The 18429-nt window shown below is 45.2% G+C and overlaps 1 protein-coding gene across 1 annotated transcript in view; it reads left to right on the plus strand.

Moving 5' to 3' along the window:
- The window catches only part of LOC147693308 (extracellular calcium-sensing receptor-like), a 76622-nt gene that overhangs the window by 25489 nt on the left and 32704 nt on the right, over window positions 1-18429 (plus strand). The window contains exon 2 of the mRNA XM_086935919.1: window positions 17210-17431. Coding sequence (XP_086792045.1) covers window positions 17210-17431 — 222 coding nt within the window. The remainder of the gene's footprint in view (window positions 1-17209; window positions 17432-18429) is intronic.

The raw sequence follows: 18429 nt of genomic DNA on the forward strand, positions 1-18429 counted from the left end.
AAATACACTTCCATTTATAAACTTTAAACATAACATAAAAATTATTTCATAACACAAAAATACAAACATATAAAAAAATATGTATATACATCATATATTTTAAAGCATTTAAAAAAGGAAAACATTATGCAATTGTAAATATGTTTAAAGAGAAAATGTAACATTTTAACATAAAATATGCCAAAACATTCAATTCAATTAACAGTATTATATATGTATTTAATGTTTTATAATATTACATTTTGTCTTATATATAAAGTATGTAATCCCATCAATAAATATCCTACATACATATATTAAAAATATTAATAATATAAAATTAATTAAAACATTCTAAATCATTAAGTTGCATATCTTTAAAATTATTTATTGACAATTTAAATTTGAAGCACCATGATTTTTATAAATCTCCCCACCCTTATGCCCTAAAAACCCAATTTCCTGCTATTAAGAACATAGGCAATAATGAATATTTATGTATAATAATAGAACTAACAATACAATTTTTAACAAATGCATAGGTAAAAGAAATCTACTATAAACACAAATAAGATAAATTATAAACACATACAATCAAACAAACTACAATACATGATATACTACTTAACACTTACAAATGATAATGCATAGAATATTTTATACATCAACATTTTTTACACTATTAAAAACAAAAACAAAAACATTTTATTTTTAACTTTGATATTCCTGTACACAATATTTTTGATGTCCCAATATTCTTTTTTTTTTTATTATTGTTTTTTTTATTGAGAGTTCATATATAACAATACAGTACAGTACAGGAGACATAACATATTTGAAATCCAATTAATACAGTCTAGAAGAAAAAAAAAATCTTGAAAACAACCATACAGTTTTTAGTTATAACATTTAAATTATAGAGTGCAAAATTGTGTAAAAGCAAACAGGCAACAGACTTTCACTAATAATCAGACAATGTCTTTAGAATTAAGATAATATAGGAACTTTAAACTCCCTGTGGGATTTCTCCATTAATTTTTCATAGCTAGATTTGTAAAGTGCATCGTGCATATGCATAACGAACTCAATAAACCAATTTTAAATCCGATTGAATAGGAGCAAGGCAAATTTAAGGATCAAACCCACTCCAAAATGTATCATATTTTTTCAGAGCCCCTGATCTTAAAGCATATTTTCTTTCCCTATCCTGGATTCGGTGTAATTTTATCTTCCATGCTTGAAAAGATGGGACAAGGTCTGTTTTCCAGGACTGTAATATAAGGGATTTAGCTATTAAAGAAGCTATAAAAAGGGACTCATCGTGTTGGGTGTGAATACAAGAGCAACCTAGGACGGGAGTTAATTCATCCAGGACAATATTAGTTTTAAGGACAATTGAGAGATATTTTTCTATTTCCTTCCATAATACCTGGATTTTGGGGCATTCCCAAACAATGTGTTTCCACGTGCCTTTTCCTTCACATCGGAAACATTTGTCAGCTATTTGGGGGAAGATATTATGCAAAAAGGACGGAGTTCTATATATCAACCATTTGTTAAAGAATTGCATACGTTTAAAATTTGCTCCTCGAAAAATGGTTTTATTAAACTTATTTATTTTGTCCCATACCTGTTGATTAATTGTAATATCTTCCTTCTTTTTCCATCTTTCAGTAATCTTTTTGTAGAGGTCCTGATCTTTACCTTCTCTTAGTGTTTTAATCCAAATACTCATTTTCTTTTGTGTTTTGTTGTTAAGGATAGTGGAAATATTTTCTTTCACAAATAGATTTCCTATAGTGAGTTCTCTAAATTTTGGATTTACCCTGAAGAAGGACCAGTTCAGCATGCAGTGCGAATGGATTAACTGACTATTGATTTCATCCCAGGATTTCCATCTGTTACCCAAGAGGAAGTCTTCAATTTTCTCGAAGCCATTCTCCTTCCAAATAGTTAATATATATTTGTCCATACATCCAGCGTCTCCTAAGCTAAAATTTATTACATTTGTCTTGCTGCTAAAATTAGGTAATCCATAGAACTTAAAAAACTGAGTTTTCACCTTAAAGATCCACTGCAGGGATTTATAGCGTACTTTTTTGGGATCTTTAGTGATTCTTACTGGGTCATAAATTTTCAATTCCAGCAGCATCCTTTTGATAAAAAAATCATCCGTCTCGTGAAAATCTAAAACAGAAAACCTGTGACTATAATGTGCAAAAGACGCAAAATAATATTCTCTAATATTTGGGAGGGACAACCCTCCTTGTGTAGATGATTGATACAAAGTGCTCAGTGCAAGTCTGGGAGATTTTTTTGCCCATAGGAAAGAGGAAATCAGCGCTTCTACTTTTTTAAAATAAGAGGCCTGGATTGCGCAGGGAATTGCACAAAAAAGGAAATTAAAGAGGGGTAATACCGACATACGAATTAGCGATGCCCGTCCTATAATAGACAGGGGTAACAAATTCCACCGGTCTAAAAGTGAGCCCACCTTTTTTAATAAAGGTAAAAAATTTAGTGCAAAAAGGTCGTCTAGGCTATCTGATACAAATATTCCAAGATATCTTTTGGGATTTGTGTTATATATCCGCCTGAATTCCGGAGCTAAAGTGTCTATAGTGCAGTTCACCAGAATAATTTCCGTTTTGTTTACATTAATTTTATAACCCCCCAGCTTTTGAAAATCAGAGAAGATTTTTAAAATCCTCTGTTGACTAGAGGGTTTAGAATCTATAAAAAGGGCAATATCATCTGCATACAGTTTTATATTTGTCATTCGTAATATTGGGGCTGTGTCAGCTTTAATATTCCTGATGGCGATTGCAAGAGGTTCGATAAATAATGCAAATAAAATTGGCGACAGGGGACATCCCTGTCGCGTACCTCTAGTGACGTTACAGGACCCAATATTTGTATTATTAATGATAATTTGTGCCCTAGAATTCACATACAATTGTCGTAAGAGAAGAATAAAAACATTCGGGAAATTAAAACTACGTAAAATTGCAAACAGGCAATCCCAAGAGACTAGATCGAAGGCTTTCTCCGCATCTAAAAACCAAATTTGAGCCTTCACCTTATTAGTTTTAAAATAATCTAGTGCCTCCAATAAAAATGTAGTGTTGGAATGAAGATGTCTGCCTGCGATGAAACCGCACTGGTCATGAGCTACCAGGGATCCTATTATTTTGTTTAATCGGTTTGCTAAAAGTTTTGTAAAAATTTTATAATCTGTATTCAGAAGGCTAATCGGGCGGTATGAATTTATATTTTCCTTGTTCTTGCCCTTTTTTAAAATACTGACCACCACCGCTATATGGAAGGAATCCGGTGGGGGACCACCTTGGAGTAAGTTATTACCTAATTTCAGAAGTTCTTTGCGTAGTGTTCCCTCAAATCTTTTAAAAAATTCGATGGGAAGGCCATCCTCACCGTTGGCCTTGCCGTTGGGGAAAGACTCTATCACTTCCTCTAATTCCAATAATGTGAAGTCTTGAGTAAGATAATTAATGCCCTCAGGATCTAATTTAGGTATTTCAAGTTGTTCTAAAAAAAATTCCAAGGTAGAGTCAGATGTAGCCCCTTCAGATACTTGATAAATTCCTTCATAGTGTTTTGAAAACAGATCGCCAATAGAGGTGGTGGTCTTAACTTGTATTTTAGTAATAGGATCTAATAGCTGATCTATTCTATTGTGAACCTGCTTTTCTTTAGATTGCCAGGCCAGAAGCTTTCCTGTATATTCACTCTCTTCATATATTTTTTGTGCATATAGGTTGCTATTTGTCTCGCCTAATTCATAATAAAAGTTCTTCATTTTGCATTTTGCCATGTTAAGTTTGTGACCAGAGATTTTAGATCTGACCCTAAAATGCTCTTGGGCTGCCTGTGAGAGTTCAGTTTGGAGTTTGATTTTTTCCTCCCTTTTTGCCCTCAACTTAGGGATTTCTTTAGATGTAATTATTCCACGAAGAGCTGATTTAAAAGCATCCCAGATTATATTTAATGGGGCTGAACCTCTATTCTGTATAAAAAATTGCTCAATCCTTTCATCAATATCTGTGCACCATTGTTGATCAAGAAGATTGAGTTTATTAAAAAACCATCTACTTTTAGATCTAGTTTCATGATTCCCCAGATTGACCTCCATACAAAGAGCTGCATGGTCTGAGAAAGCATTAGGTAGATGGGCATAATTGTATAATACTAAATCATGGGATGACAGAAAAAAATCTAACCTTGACGCTGAATTGTATTTTGCTGAGTGGCATGAGTACTCGTGCTTGATAGGATTTAACTTTCGCCAATGGTCAATAAGATCAAGATCTATTTTACAACTTTGGACTGCTAAGACAACTTGGGGTTTATTCTGACGACGATCTTTCTTAGTCGAGTCCAATCGCGGGTTTTGCAATAAAGTAGAAGGTACTCGAGGAAGAATGGAGCGGCTGACGTGATCCACGCACGCCGCCGCTGTGCTTCCTGTTGTGCTGTAGCCCCGCCCTCGGAGGTGATGGTGGTGCCGAGACGCTGAGACGCTGAGAGACGCCGAGAAACGCAGAGAATTAGTCATTCTGCACCTAAAAGTTTGATGGTTCTGACGGAGCCCGGTGATTAACGGCCCTGTCCCTGCTCCGAGCCAGCTTCGGTCTTGAGATTGAATTCTCGGCAGACAAGACAAGACAGGTGGTGATTGATGTACACCGGAGAGGTATCGTGGGCCTTGCCCTGTCTCATTTTTCTTGACTCTTAGTGTCTGTATCTGGCATCTGGAGGATTTCTCCGTCTTGCTCTTGCTTCGTTCTGCAGCCCCTATTTACCAGTCTCTGCAGCTTTTCTGTGCTCGACCTCTGCCCTCTGACCTCCAGACCTCCAACCTTTGCTGCTCTGCAGTTCTGCGTGCAGCTGGCTGCTGGTTTGTCCTGTGTTGCCGTGGTTGTTATTTGCCCCTCTCATCTCCCTCTCTGCACTTTTCATTGACACTGAAGCTCTCCCGGGATCCAGCCTCAAGCAGGGGGTCTTTTTCACCGAGAGGCTGATGGTGATTTGAACCGACCTGTCCTGTCCCTGACTGCCATTTATACCCCTATTTTCATCAACAACCATAAAAAGGGAGGAAGGGCATAGCGGCCCCCGCCTGATTATGTCAGTAAGAGCGAGGGGTAAGCAGGCTAAGCAGGCTAAGCAGGACCTTGATCTGCTGAAATCAATTAACAAGACCCTGCCTGCTGATAAAGGGGTAAAAGAAAGCAGACGGAAAAATCAACAAAAGAACGCCCTAAGGCAGAAGACTGCTGAGATGCATTCAGACAGAAATAAATACGAAGTACTAAGAGAGGAGAATGAGACTGAGGATAGCGAGGATATCGAAGTCAATGAGGCCGAGGTGGAGGTAGAGGTGGAGGTGGAGACAGGTGGAGATACGGGGACTCAGGACCGCCGACCATTCAAAGGAGCCAAGCTTGACAGTCGCTGCTGGGAAAAGTACAGTGAAAGGCAAAAAGGACGATCTGGAGACGGAGGAGAAAACCGTATGTGCTAAGATGACCTTGAGGGGCGCTGCAGTCAACAAACCATCCACACCACAAGGCACTGGGAGCCAGTTAAAACAATATCCTCTTTTCTCAAAACCCCTTCTCCAACAGGGGCAACAGGGACAGCTCTCAAGTACCCCGATGCGGGGTGGGCCAAAGTGGGAGGGGAAAAAAGATGCCCCGGGACAAAAGGCTCAAAGCACTGAAGGGGTACTAAACAACTCCACAATGCCTGAGATGCCCGAGACAAGTCCATCAAAGGGGGTAGATAAGGAGTTGGAGCATCCCGAGCACTCCGAGGAAATCATATCTGCGGCTCCCCTAGCACTTACAACATCGGCTCTGGATACCAGCCAAAGCCCCGAGCTGATCATGAAAACCGCCAGCCAAGAGTTAAGCCAAGAGCTAAGCCTGCGGTCATCGCAAATATCAAAAGAGGATGACCTACTCTCCCTTCCTAACACCACAAAAACGAATTCTGTTGAATTTCTGCTTGCAACTATCCTTCAGGAACTAAGAGATTTTAAAGAATCTCAGGCACAGGAGATTGCGCAATTACACACTAGGCTCACAAAAATGGAAGAGTGCTTTGGGAATCTTCCTTCAAAGATCATTGAGGCTGAGACTCGGATCTCATCCCTGGAGGATTCACTGTCAACAATGCAGAAAGATCTATCAGCGGCCAATAGGGAAAGAGCCCAGTTAGTGGAAAAAATGCAGGACCTCGAAAACTACAATCGAAGATCAAATTTACGCCTGGTAGGCATACCAGAGGGGGGCAAAGATAAGGACGTAGTCAAGTGGTCGGAGTCTCTCCTGAAAACAGCCATACCGGAGCTCCAAGGCGACTTGACTATCACTAGGGCACACAGAGTCCCGGCATATAAACCCAATAACTTGAAATATCCGCGTACAATTCTACTTAACTTTTCAGATTTTAGGGTGAAGGAGAGAATTCTAAACACAGCATATTCCAAGAAATCATTCAATGCAGAAGGAATAAACAATTTTCGAATTTTCTCGGATATGTCAGCGGCTTCTGCCCACAGACGTCGAGACTTTGTCAAAATGATAGACTCTTTCAAAAGCAAGGGAGCCCAGGCTATGATTGTGCAACAGTCAAAACTCAAGGTCCTGGCTAAAGGGAGGTTCTTTATTTTTACAATTGTCCACGAAGCCCAGTCCTTCTTCGAAGGATTAGGAGGATAACCCAGCAGATCTCCAGCTGTATCATGCTCCTAACAGATTCAAGAGTTTAGTGTATAACAGCTCTGATCGTCATGGGGGGGGCTGCCCATAACAGGAAGCACAAAAAGGATGCAATGCAATGGCATCCAACAAGAAGAAACAGAAGGAAAGGACGGACGTGGAACACGGGGGGATCCGTCCAACTGAGGGGGGAGGAGGGGAGTCCGGGGTGGTGAAGGGAGGTGTTGCAAGGGGAAAAACGAGAGTTCAAATGCATTGTGTTTCTCTACATTTCTATGATTACAGTACGAGCAATGTTATTCTTTTTCATTTTTTATTTTATTTTATTTTTTATTTATTTTTTATTTTGCACAAATAATTATTGCACTTGACATTTTTGCCCGTATGGATTATAATACGTTGTCAAGTTTCTCCGAGTATATTTGCTTATTTTGCACTAGAGGGCTCTTAATCCTTCAAGTCTGTTCTGCTATTTGTATCAGCCTGCTGTTTAATTGCATATTTGCACAGTTGCTGCTCGTTTGCACATTTGTACATTGCAATTTGGATTTTTTTCTATCAATATCTGCTGCTGCTATTACATTTTTATGTATCACCTATCGGTTATATACGTCGTTGTTGTTTATATATTTATAGATTTGCACATTTGCACACTTCCTGAGGGCCTCGCCTATCATCTCGAGTATGCTCGTTTGCAGATTTGCACATCTAATCTCAGATTCTCTAGGAATATTTCTGTGAATATTTGCTGCTATTATGCTACCGGCCTATATTGTTATATACACTTATATTACCTATTGGTTATATTTGTTGCTGCTGTAGTTTTTTGTTCATTTGCAGATTTGCACACTTGCACATTGGCTGAGGGCCACGTTCAACATCTCGTATATGTTTGCTTGCATATTTCCACATTTAAATCCAGTCTCTTTACGAATACTCCTGTGAATATCCGCTCCTATTATGCTATGGGTCTAGACTGCTATATATATATATATATATAATTTATTGATTATACGTGTTGTTGCTGTTGACTCTATTTTTGTAAATTTGCACACTAGCGTATTAGTTGAGGGTCACACCCGACATCTCGAACATGAAATAATATGGTGAAATTTATTTCTTTAAACGTTAACGGATTGAATAATGTTCGTAAAAGGAATGCTACTGAGTGCTGGCTGAAAAACCTTTCACCAGATGTCATCTATTTACAAGAAACCCATCATAAAGACCATGCAGAGTCAGCTAAACTCTTCAAAAGCTGGGTGGGCTATAACATATCTGCCCCTGCTGGGATGGCTCAGAGAGGAGTTTCCATACTAATAGGGAGACATGTAGGGTTTAATCTTGAAGGGTCTTGCACGGACATTAGAGGTAGATGGGCAGTTGCACACGGTAAATTAAATAACGTCAGTGTTATTCTTGCTACAGTTTATGCACCAATTCTTGACAACCCTCAAGTTATTCTACAAGTAAAACAGGCAATAACTGGTCTGCCCGGGCCAATAATCTGGGGGGGAGATTTTAATTTATTGCAAAACCCGCGATGTCCCAATATTCTTGACACAATATTTTTGTATCACAATATAATTTTTCCGATATTTTATCCAAACATCTTCAGCACAGCTTTCAATAAGCACTCAGCTAATTATCTTTCTCTCACTTTGATGACATCTGTACCCTCATAAGGGATATTAATACTAAAAGCGAGACAACGTCAGCCCCAAGGTATTCAGAAAACCTTCAATAGTCCAGAAAGTGCTGTAGAAATTTGGAAAGACTATGTATAAAATATTATGATGAGGAAACAAAAGTAGTTTATAAAAACACTCTATATGACGATATACAACTTCTTAAAGCTAGTAGAGCTTCAGGTCATTGATACAAAAAAACCCTGGCAAACCTTTTGATTTTGCCAACTCAATCCCTACGCTATAACTTATCAACATTCTTCAGAGACCAAATATCTACTGAGAGGTTTCCACAATGTTTGACAGTAATTGACTGCCATCCCTTTCTGATTCAGCTACTTCAGAGTCTGGTGCTACCCTAAACGTAGACTCCCATCTATTCGATATAGCAATAAGCTGCAAAAATGTGGCCAATCAACCTTTGGCCTTCCGCTGCACAGCAACAAGTCTTGCCATGTTTTTACTAATCTTTGAACCTTTTGAGCTAGAGACCAATTTTTTTTGTTAAAATATGCAGATTATGCAGGAGATGAAGGATATTGTGGCAAACACGGCAAATCTACAATTATTCAAATATCGCTGTGGCTGTACAATCGCATAATGCCAGGGGCACTGCTTGTAAGTCTCCCCTAAAGTAGGCTGTAAATCCAAATTAGCATTAGTGTATGGGTTCCTACCCATATCTGTTTGTCTTCCTCCTGGGGGCTATGCGAGGGTTTTAGTCCTTTTCACATTATTATATGGGTCCCGATCCATATCTGTTTCTTGACATCGCTCAACCTCTTTGCATTATTTTATGGGTTCCTACCCATATCTGTTTGGTGACTTCGCTCAACCTCTTTTTGTTTTCACAATGTCAATTTTACAAGGACTATTGTTCCTATGGGTCTTAGTCCCATCTTTTACTGATGATTTGCCTTATCTTTTAAGGGTTTGCTTTCGGGTTATAGTCCTCCATGAACCTCACATTTAGTTATGTTTTCATTTTATTGAACTTTCCAATATTAATATGCACTGTTGTCTTTAGAGTACATTTTGTTAATTTGTATTGATGATGGGGTTTGACTTGGCTGAGGATTATCCTTTTATTTTTCCTCATATTCCTTGTATTCTTTCTTCTTTTTTGTTTCTTTTGTGATGTTTTCTCCTGGTGCCTAGTGTGGATTCCTAGATTTCCTTTGCTTTTCTCCTGTGTTTTCTTTCTCTGTGTTTTCCACATCCTGTAGTCCCGAGTGTTGTTGGTTCATTCCTCCTCTGCCTCATTGCATTCCTGTTCTGGCCAGTGGGTATGTTTTGGGGCATTTATTTGTGGTTCTTTTTCTCCTTTTTTCTGATGATGTTATTTTGTTCTTTTTCTTTTGTGTACAGAAGGGGGATGGTTCTTATATCTTGGTATCTTCCTTGCTTCTTTTATCCTTTCCTGTTGCTCCCATTTTTTCATTGGTTTCATGTTTCTTATTTCCTCAGTTTTTTCTTGTTTCTTCATTGTTTTTTTATATAGAGAAGAAAGGGGGATATGTTGTATCTTGACTCTGATGTTATTGTCCTATTACTTACCGGTAATCTTCATTACTCCTGGTCCCGTTGACCTCGTCCCATTCCTTAAAACATGGAGATGACCATCTCCACGACAGAAAAAAGAAAAGGAGCATGCTGGGATACCCTACCTGATCCCTCCCACTGGGAGTACATAAGCGGTACCAGCCCAGCATGCAGCCTGAAAACACCAAGCCAACAACAGGAAGGCCGGCCGCAAGGGAGGGAGGGGGAGAAGTAAGGAATGGGATGAGGTCAACGAGACCAGGAGTAATGAAGATTAACGGTAAGTAATAGGACATTACCCCCAGGTCCCTCCTGACCTCGTCCCATACCTTAAAACATGGAGAATATCAAAGCAGAGAACCAGGCCTTCCGGAACCCCACTAACAACAAGGGCACCAGACCAAAAAACAGCACCCACAGGCCTGAACCAAGACCCAAAAAGCCAGAAGGGGACTGCCACGGAAACAAGAACCACCAACCAGGCAAGCCAGAAGGGAGGCACAGAAGCAGAGCCAAGCCCACAAGGGAGCAAGCAGAGGGGCCAAAACCAAGCCCCCACCCCACGACCAAAGGAATCCCAGGAGAAGGGCGCACGCCCCAACTGAGAACGGAGCCAGGAAAGGGCAACCAACCAGCGAGAAACCCCCAAGGGCGAAGCCCCCGGACCCAGGCCCCACCAGGCCGCCAAACAACCAGGGACTAACAGTCCAACCCAGCCCAAAGGACAAGGGCAGAAAAGAACAGCCCGCACAGGGCGAACGAGCCGAAGCACAGGAAGGAACAAAGCAGAGGCACAACCCCAACACAGCAGGGGAAGCCCCCAGCAGATCCGAAAAGAGGGCAGCAACAGGGAACCTCAGAGGAACTAGAACACAGGGCAGGACCGACCAAAGGCCAACCCCTGCAGAGACTCCGTAGAGCAGCAGCACCCAAAAGGCCAACCAACCGGGAGAATATCCCGGCGCCCCAGAAACGACCAAGACCGGAGCAAACCACCAAACCAGGAGGCAATCTGGACAAAAAAACAGCAACCTCCACAACAGAGGTCATGGAGAGCAAAAAGCCCAACCCAAAAACAGACCCGGCAAAAACCAGGGCACAACCAAGAAAGACAACAAAGGCCCACACTGTACCAGGGAAATCAAAACCCCAGAACCCGCAAAGGAGGAACCGACCCCCAGGAGGAGAAAGGGAGACACCACGGAACCAACGAAGGCAAAACTCCAAAGGCAGAAGGCCAACAACAAGGCCCACAGCCCAACCCCAAGAAACCAGTCGCAGAACAGGCAGGCTAGCCTGCCAGGAGGCACACAACACCGCACCGCCAGGACCCAGAAGGAGAGCCAAAAAGGAACCCCCAACCAGGAAGGTGCACTGGAAAGGCACAACAGCCAACCAGAGAAAGGAGAACCAGAGGGAGGAAGCCCAGAGCCCACAGAACGGACCCAGCGCCACAGCCAACTGAAGGGAGCGGACCCGGAAAGGACCGAAGACCAACCCACGACTGCGACAAAGCCAGAAGGAGCAGCAAGGAAAGAACCCCAACAGGGACCAAAAAAGGACCCAAAGCAAAGAAGAGCCCCACAGCACAAAGCTCAACACAACCAAGCCAATAGGCGCACTAGCGACCCAAACGCAAAGCGAACGGGATGCCAAAACAGGGACCGGAAAGGCAAAACCAACAGAGGCAGAGTCCCGGCCCCCAGAGCACACGGGAAAAACCCTGGCACTGAAAGCAAAGGAGAGGAGCTCAAAGAAGCCAAAGGCGCACCACTCAACAAGGGAGCGGGAAGGAACACCCCAGCACCAACGAGAGAACAAACGGCACAGGCCGAAAACAGCCCGCGCGGGAGCAGAGGGCCAACTACAGGCCCCCCAAAGCCCCACACCCGAAGCAAAGCCAACCCAAGGCAAGCGAGAGGGGCGGGAAGCAGAAACACAGTCACACACCAGGGGAGGCAGACACCCAAACCCCACAAGCAGGGAAAAGGCACAGCCAACAGGGCAGGGCATAAGAGTCGAACAACCCAGGAACAAGAGGCCACCCAAAGCAAAAGCTAAGGAAGACCAACAAATCCCAGGCACCACCGGAGGGAAACAGGGCAGCAGGCGAGAAGAAACCCGAGACAACACCACCAAAAAGGCCAAAAGGCCAAGGCCCACCAGCACAGAGGAAGGGCACAACAAACCCACCCCCTCCCCGGAAACCAGGGGGAGACACCACCAGGAGGTAAACACCCCGAGCACGGGGCAAGTAAAAGCATCAGAAGGGGGCAAGAAGCGCCCAACAGCGAAAACCGTAGGTAGGCAGGCAGGCCACCACCCAGACAGGCACACACCCTGCTCGAACAAACAGGAGGGCAGGAACCAAGGGAAGAAAGGAAGTCGCAGAGAGGCCACACACCTGGGGAGACCAACACCCAAAACCCACCAGCAGGGAAAGGGCACAGCTCAGCCTGGACTGGCAGACAGGGTGGCGCACAGGAGCCAGGCACACGAAGAACAAGTGCCCACCCAAGGCACCGGTGCCAACAACCCAGCCACCACCGGAGGCAAAAGCGGCAAGCGAAGCAAAGCCCCAAAGCGCAACCCACCATCCAGAGAAACAAGAGGGAAGAAGGAAACCACAACTGGAAACCAAACCCCACCAGGCAGAAGGCGAGAAGCAAAACCTACAACAACAGGACCTACCAGGACCACAACCAGCCCGGCCCGGAGCCAACAGCCGAACAAGGACAAGGTGCCACCAGGACAGAGGAAGGGCCCAAAAGTCCCCCAACAAGGAAACAAGGGGAGGACACAGGAACCCGCCGAAAGCCAGATGCCCCAAGCAGGGCCCAAGCAAAGCACCCTGGAGGAAGCAAGATGCGACCAGCAGCGGATACCGCAGGAACCCGACAGGCACGCACCAGGGCTGAACCCACAGGAACGCTAGGAACCAAAGGGCAGCAGGCCGCATAAAGCGTGCCACAGCCCAGCAGGAAGACACCCCACCAGGGACGGCCAGGCAGCAGGAGGACCAGAAGCCAAAGCCACAGGGCAACACAGCCGCAGAGCACAGCACATGCGGCAATCGACTAACTCCAAGCAGCAAGCACCAGGGGGACAGGCCAACACGTCACACAGACACCCACCCCCACTGGCCAGATGCCAACCAGCCACAAGTACCAACAGGAGGGAACCAGAAGGCCAGAGGACCCCAAATTTAAGGAAGAAGCCCCCGAATGACCAGCCCTAGACGGAAACAGCAATGAAAGCCAGCAAGATCCCCGGAACCAGAAAGCACAGGGAGCCACAGCAGCAGGAGAGGGCCAGAACACGAGCCCGACAAGGCCCAACCCGAACCCCCAAAACAGCACGTAGGCCAGGGGAACAGGAAGAAAGCCCAATCCACGTTGCAAGGGCAAGCCAACCAAAGGGGCACGCCAACGGCACACAGGAGAAAACAGAGGTATCCCCGGAACACAAAAGAACACAGAGGACCAGGCGCAGACAGGAAGCGAGAATGCACACCACTCCAAGGGCACAAGCGCACCCCACCAGGGGCGGAACAAACACAGAGCAGGGGGGCCCGAGCAACAGGGGACCCCCCCAGCAAGAAAAGCGGGCCGGAGAACTCCTGAGAGATCCAAAAGGAGGGGGCCTACCCCAAACGATGCAGGAGCCCCCACAACAGGAGAAACACCCCAGAACCCCTCCAAAGTCGTAACCCAAGAGGAGGACAAAGGACTCCAAGGGGGCAAGCAGAACGCACCACCAGCCCACCGCCCGACCAACAGAACACAAACAGCCGAGGAGGCATGGGGAAGGCAAACCAAGGCTGCAAGCACGCCAACAGCAACCCCAGCAGCAGAAGAGCGAAGGCAGCTCAGGAGACCAAGTGACATCCGGACATGAGCGGAGGAAACTGAGGAAAACAGCACACACCCCACTCATCCGGCAGGGAGACGCCCAGAGAACAACTCCCACCAGCAACAGCCACGGACAACAGCAGGTCAAGAGACGGAACCATGTCTAGCAAGGCCAACCCGCCCATACACCGCCTTAATCGCCACACAGTACACAAGGACAGTGAACAGGAAAGAAACAGGGACTTCCACTACACAGTACTCACCAGGGGGGCAGGAAGGGGGCCTCAACAGCACACCACCCCACCCCCAACAGACTGTCCAGGTGCCCACCAGAACACCAGCGCCGGGCAGAGAAGTCCACCCTGCCGAGGCCACAGCAAGATCCACACTGGCCTCAGGCAGGGAGCCAAGGACCAGGCCCAGGAGAAACCTGTAAAAGAAAGACAGCAGGAAACCCAGACACACAGTAAAAAAGAAAGAAACTGGGACTGCTATGCGGTACTCACCAGAAGGCCAGGAGGAGCGCCCCAACAGCTCACCGCCCCCCAATACACTGCCCAGGCGCCCTCCAGGACATCAGCACCAGGCAGAGCAGACCAAACCTCCGAGACCACAGCACCGAAGGAACCAGAACCACCGAGCAACAAGTGGCACCAACCGGAGGAAGATCGTAAAGAGACAGCCCCAAACATATGGGAACTGCCAAGGCAAAGGCCCCACAGCATGAGGGGATCGCATCCCAGTGGCATGGCACATCCCATCCAGAATCCTGAGAGCCGGCCAGTCACATGCCAAAATCCTAGACAAGCATGGCAAACGTCCGGAGACGGCGGGGAGTGACGGCAGGACAGCAAACTCCACGGAGGCCAGAATCCAAGGAGCAAAGCCCGGCAGAGCCCCCATGACCCGCCAACACCCATAGCAGCGCGCATCCCACAACCGGCCAAGCCCCAGGGAGACGCGCACAGCAACCAGAAGAGGACCGGGAGAACCAGCGCTACAGCCACAAAGGGCCGGCGGCAAGCCCGGCAGGCCAGGAGAACGCGAAGCAGGACGTCGAGAAGCCCAGCAGCACGACGTGACAGAGATTAGGACTTCAGGTACGGAGAGGATAGCCCAGCAGACCGATGAGATGACCCTGAAGCCACCGCAGGTAAGAGGTAGCAAAAACTCCACATCCATTCTGTCGGAAGACAGAAAGAAGAACAGGCTGCATGCTGGGCTGGTAACGCTTATGTACTCCCAGTGGGAGGGAGCAGGTAGGGTATCCCAGCATGCTCCTTTTCTTTTTTCTGTCGTGGAGATGGTCATCTCCATGTTTTAAGGAATGGGACGAGGTCAGGAGGAACCTGGGGGTAATCTAGCCCTGCCAATGGAATCCTGGTGTAATGACATAACATGGAATGTTGGAAGTGAAATACTCTCAGTTGGTGAGGCTGAGCAACATGCTGGCTGCTCCTGGTGGGGTCCTGATATTATCCTGATTGTGATCTTGTAACTAACCTGAATAACCTCTCTGAACCACCTCTACCTGTGTGGACTTGATCACTACATTATTCTGCTATGTGTTTGTAGTTATATGGTGACAAGCAGAAAATGATATGTATGGCAACATGCTTATGTTTTGCACTTCTGTGGTAATTATAGAAAAGTTACAAACATTCTGCATTTTTCTACACATTCAGCGCTACTGAACTTTTTAAAATAACTGACTTGTATAAAATTGATTCTGATATATTGTTTGCATCAAACATCTAAGATGTTTACTTATGTGTTTTATTTTGCACTATAGATACTATTTTTATGCTCCATGTTATCAAGCATGCTCTCTGTCTAATGAAAAACCAGGACCAGAAACCACAAGGACTTTCTATTTAAAATTGCTTTAGGGGGTTCTAAAAAGGCAAGCATCAGGCAGAAGAATGGTAAAAAATGTGAATTTATTTAAAGATATCACATGTAAAGAAACAATAAAAAAATAAGCAAACACGTGCATCCATGCAATCCTAAGTAAGGCTTTATCGGGGCTAATGAACTTTGAGAACTATGTTTATTTAGCCTTGTCATTGTTTAGAGCCTTCATCATTTAGCCATGGAAGGACCTAGAAGGACATTGAAAGGCATGTCTAAATAAAGGAAAGAGCCCCCTCCCCTACAGGTGCCCTCGCTTCAAATCTGTAATCATCGTTCACACCCAGTAAATCAGAACTTTGTGTACCCTAAAGATTTCTATAGAGTTTGGTTTTGGTACTTTACATTACCCAATGTCCTAGGCACAATACAATGTGCCGCCGGTGCCTCAAAACAAGGACACGTCAGCAGCGCAAGGGGCTTGTAAATAAGCCCCTCCATGTTTACAATGTTATTGCACAGTTCTCCTGTCTCCTTTGGCTGGAGCACTGTTTCCCGTCTAGAGTCAATGCATCCACCCTTCCAGCATTAACCACATCGCTGCGGCGGCTATTCCGCCGCAGCGCTAAGTGGCCGGGGCGGCCGCGCGGCGGCCACATGCTGATGACAGAACCGCTCCGTCACCAGCCGCGGTTGCGCTGTGCTTGTGACGGAGCGGTTCCGTCATAGCCCCGCCCGCTCAATAGAACGCTCAGCGCAGGCACAGAATTCGCGCCGCGCATGAGCGGCGGGCGGGCCATGACGGAACCGCTCCGTCATCAGCACAGCGCCACCGCAGCTGATGACGGAGCGGTTCCGTCATCAGCGTCGAAAGGGTTAAAACAATCTTGACAGTCATATTCCTTTATGCACAATGTAGCACACATGGATAGAGGAAGTAACAAGGAGAAATAAGGATATCTCCCCTCCTTACACCCCTGTTGGGTAGAAGAGAACCATTTTGGCATGAACCCAGGTTCACAAGTTTTTGTAAATCTGAGTTTTCATCAGAATACATGGGTGGGTGTGCCTATGTAATGCCTACTCAAAGCATAGTGATTTATATTTATTAAACCTTACAAAGTGGCTTTGCATGGCTTAGAAAACGCCAAAAATAATTTTACATCTGGGCTGCGCCACAAAAGTGACGCAACCCGCCACAAATTCACAGTAAATCTGGACCTAAATTACCTAATCTTTAGGTGGATCCATCTCTGTCCGAAGCCACAACCCAGAGGGACACCTGAATAGACAAACATACCTTCCCGTTTGTATTTATTCTGAGTTGTGTTTTTTAAAGACTTTCGGCTCAATCCCCTTTGATCCAAAGGGGATTGAGCCACCACAGTTTTGTAGTGGAAGGTGAACAAATGAAGTTTTACATGAGCATGAACCCATGTTTATGCTCATGGGTAGTCCTTGTGGTGGAAGGTTCATTACTAGGGGAATGGCTGCAGCAGAATTTCGTTTTGAATGGTATGGCAATGTTTTGCTTTGATCTTTTCTACTCTAGATCCTGCATTATCTAAAGAAGGTCAACTTCAAGACTCGCACAGGCGACAATATATTCTTTGATGTGAATGGAGACGCGCCTGCAGCCTATGACATCCTGAATGTGCAGATACTGGAGGATGAGGAGTTCCAGCTTGTGAAAGTGGGCCTCTTAGACCCGACTGCAAAAGAAGGCATCAGCATCAATACGGAGGCAATCCTGTGGTCTGACGGGTCCTCGCAGGTGAGCATGGTGGGGTGTCAGGAGATCCAGAATGATTGCAGCAAACACTGTGTGCAGCCCCAGGGACGTGGCACAGGCCACACTTCAGGGGCCCCAAGCATCTAATGCTTCAGAATATCTGTAAGATATGCGGTAGAATGGGGCCATACAGCTTCCGCTGGGAGGCCCGGGCATTTGCGTTACACCACTGTGCAGCCACATATGCTCAAGAAAGAAGGAACACATCCAGAACTGAGGGGAAGGTGTTTTCTTCCTCCATGATTCCTTCTTCCTGGTTGCCTGATGGCAATTTGCTGCAGGTGCGGTCAATCGTGAGCTCGCCGACATTTTTAAGATGTGTATGGAGCACGTTCCAGCCAAGCACATCACCTACCCATTGCCACTTTTCTCACTCACCAGGGACATAGCTAATGACAGGGCAGCAAAGCCAAAGGTGCCAAGCTGCAGGGGGGCCTTTCTGTTGTGTGCAATGGGGTCATCAGCACACTCACGCATTAAGAGGACTTGATGGGGCTTATCACTTTAGTGGTAAGATATTGATACTCAGGTTGAGAAAGTCCACCCACCAAAGAGCATTGCCTCCCCTGCAGGACATGCCAGCTTATGGAGAAATAAGGTAAGGGTGGGTTTTACCATAAAGACTGCATCTTGAATTTGACCCTATAAGCAATTATGTTGCATCTGGAATTTAGGCAGCCTGGGCTGGTACAGAGGGCATGTCCTATTAGTCTAATGGACCCAGACAGCACACAGCTTCCTCAATAAGATTGTTTTACACTTATATAATAATAGCAATGCCCACTAGACTTCCAAACATCACCCCATGAGTCTTGTTAAGCACAGTTATAGCACACAAATTGTCTTCAAATATTAAACGTTTAGGGCATCATTTACTAGTTTTTGACGCAGGGCACCGCAGCAAGTCACTTTGCTGTGCGGCCTTGCAGCCAAAAGAAAAGGGAGGAATGCATTGTTTCTGTAAGATGCGACGCATCCCT

This window comes from Lissotriton vulgaris, chromosome 8, assembly GCF_964263255.1.
Source record: "Lissotriton vulgaris chromosome 8, aLisVul1.2, whole genome shotgun sequence".
NCBI lineage: Eukaryota > Metazoa > Chordata > Amphibia > Caudata > Salamandridae > Lissotriton > Lissotriton vulgaris.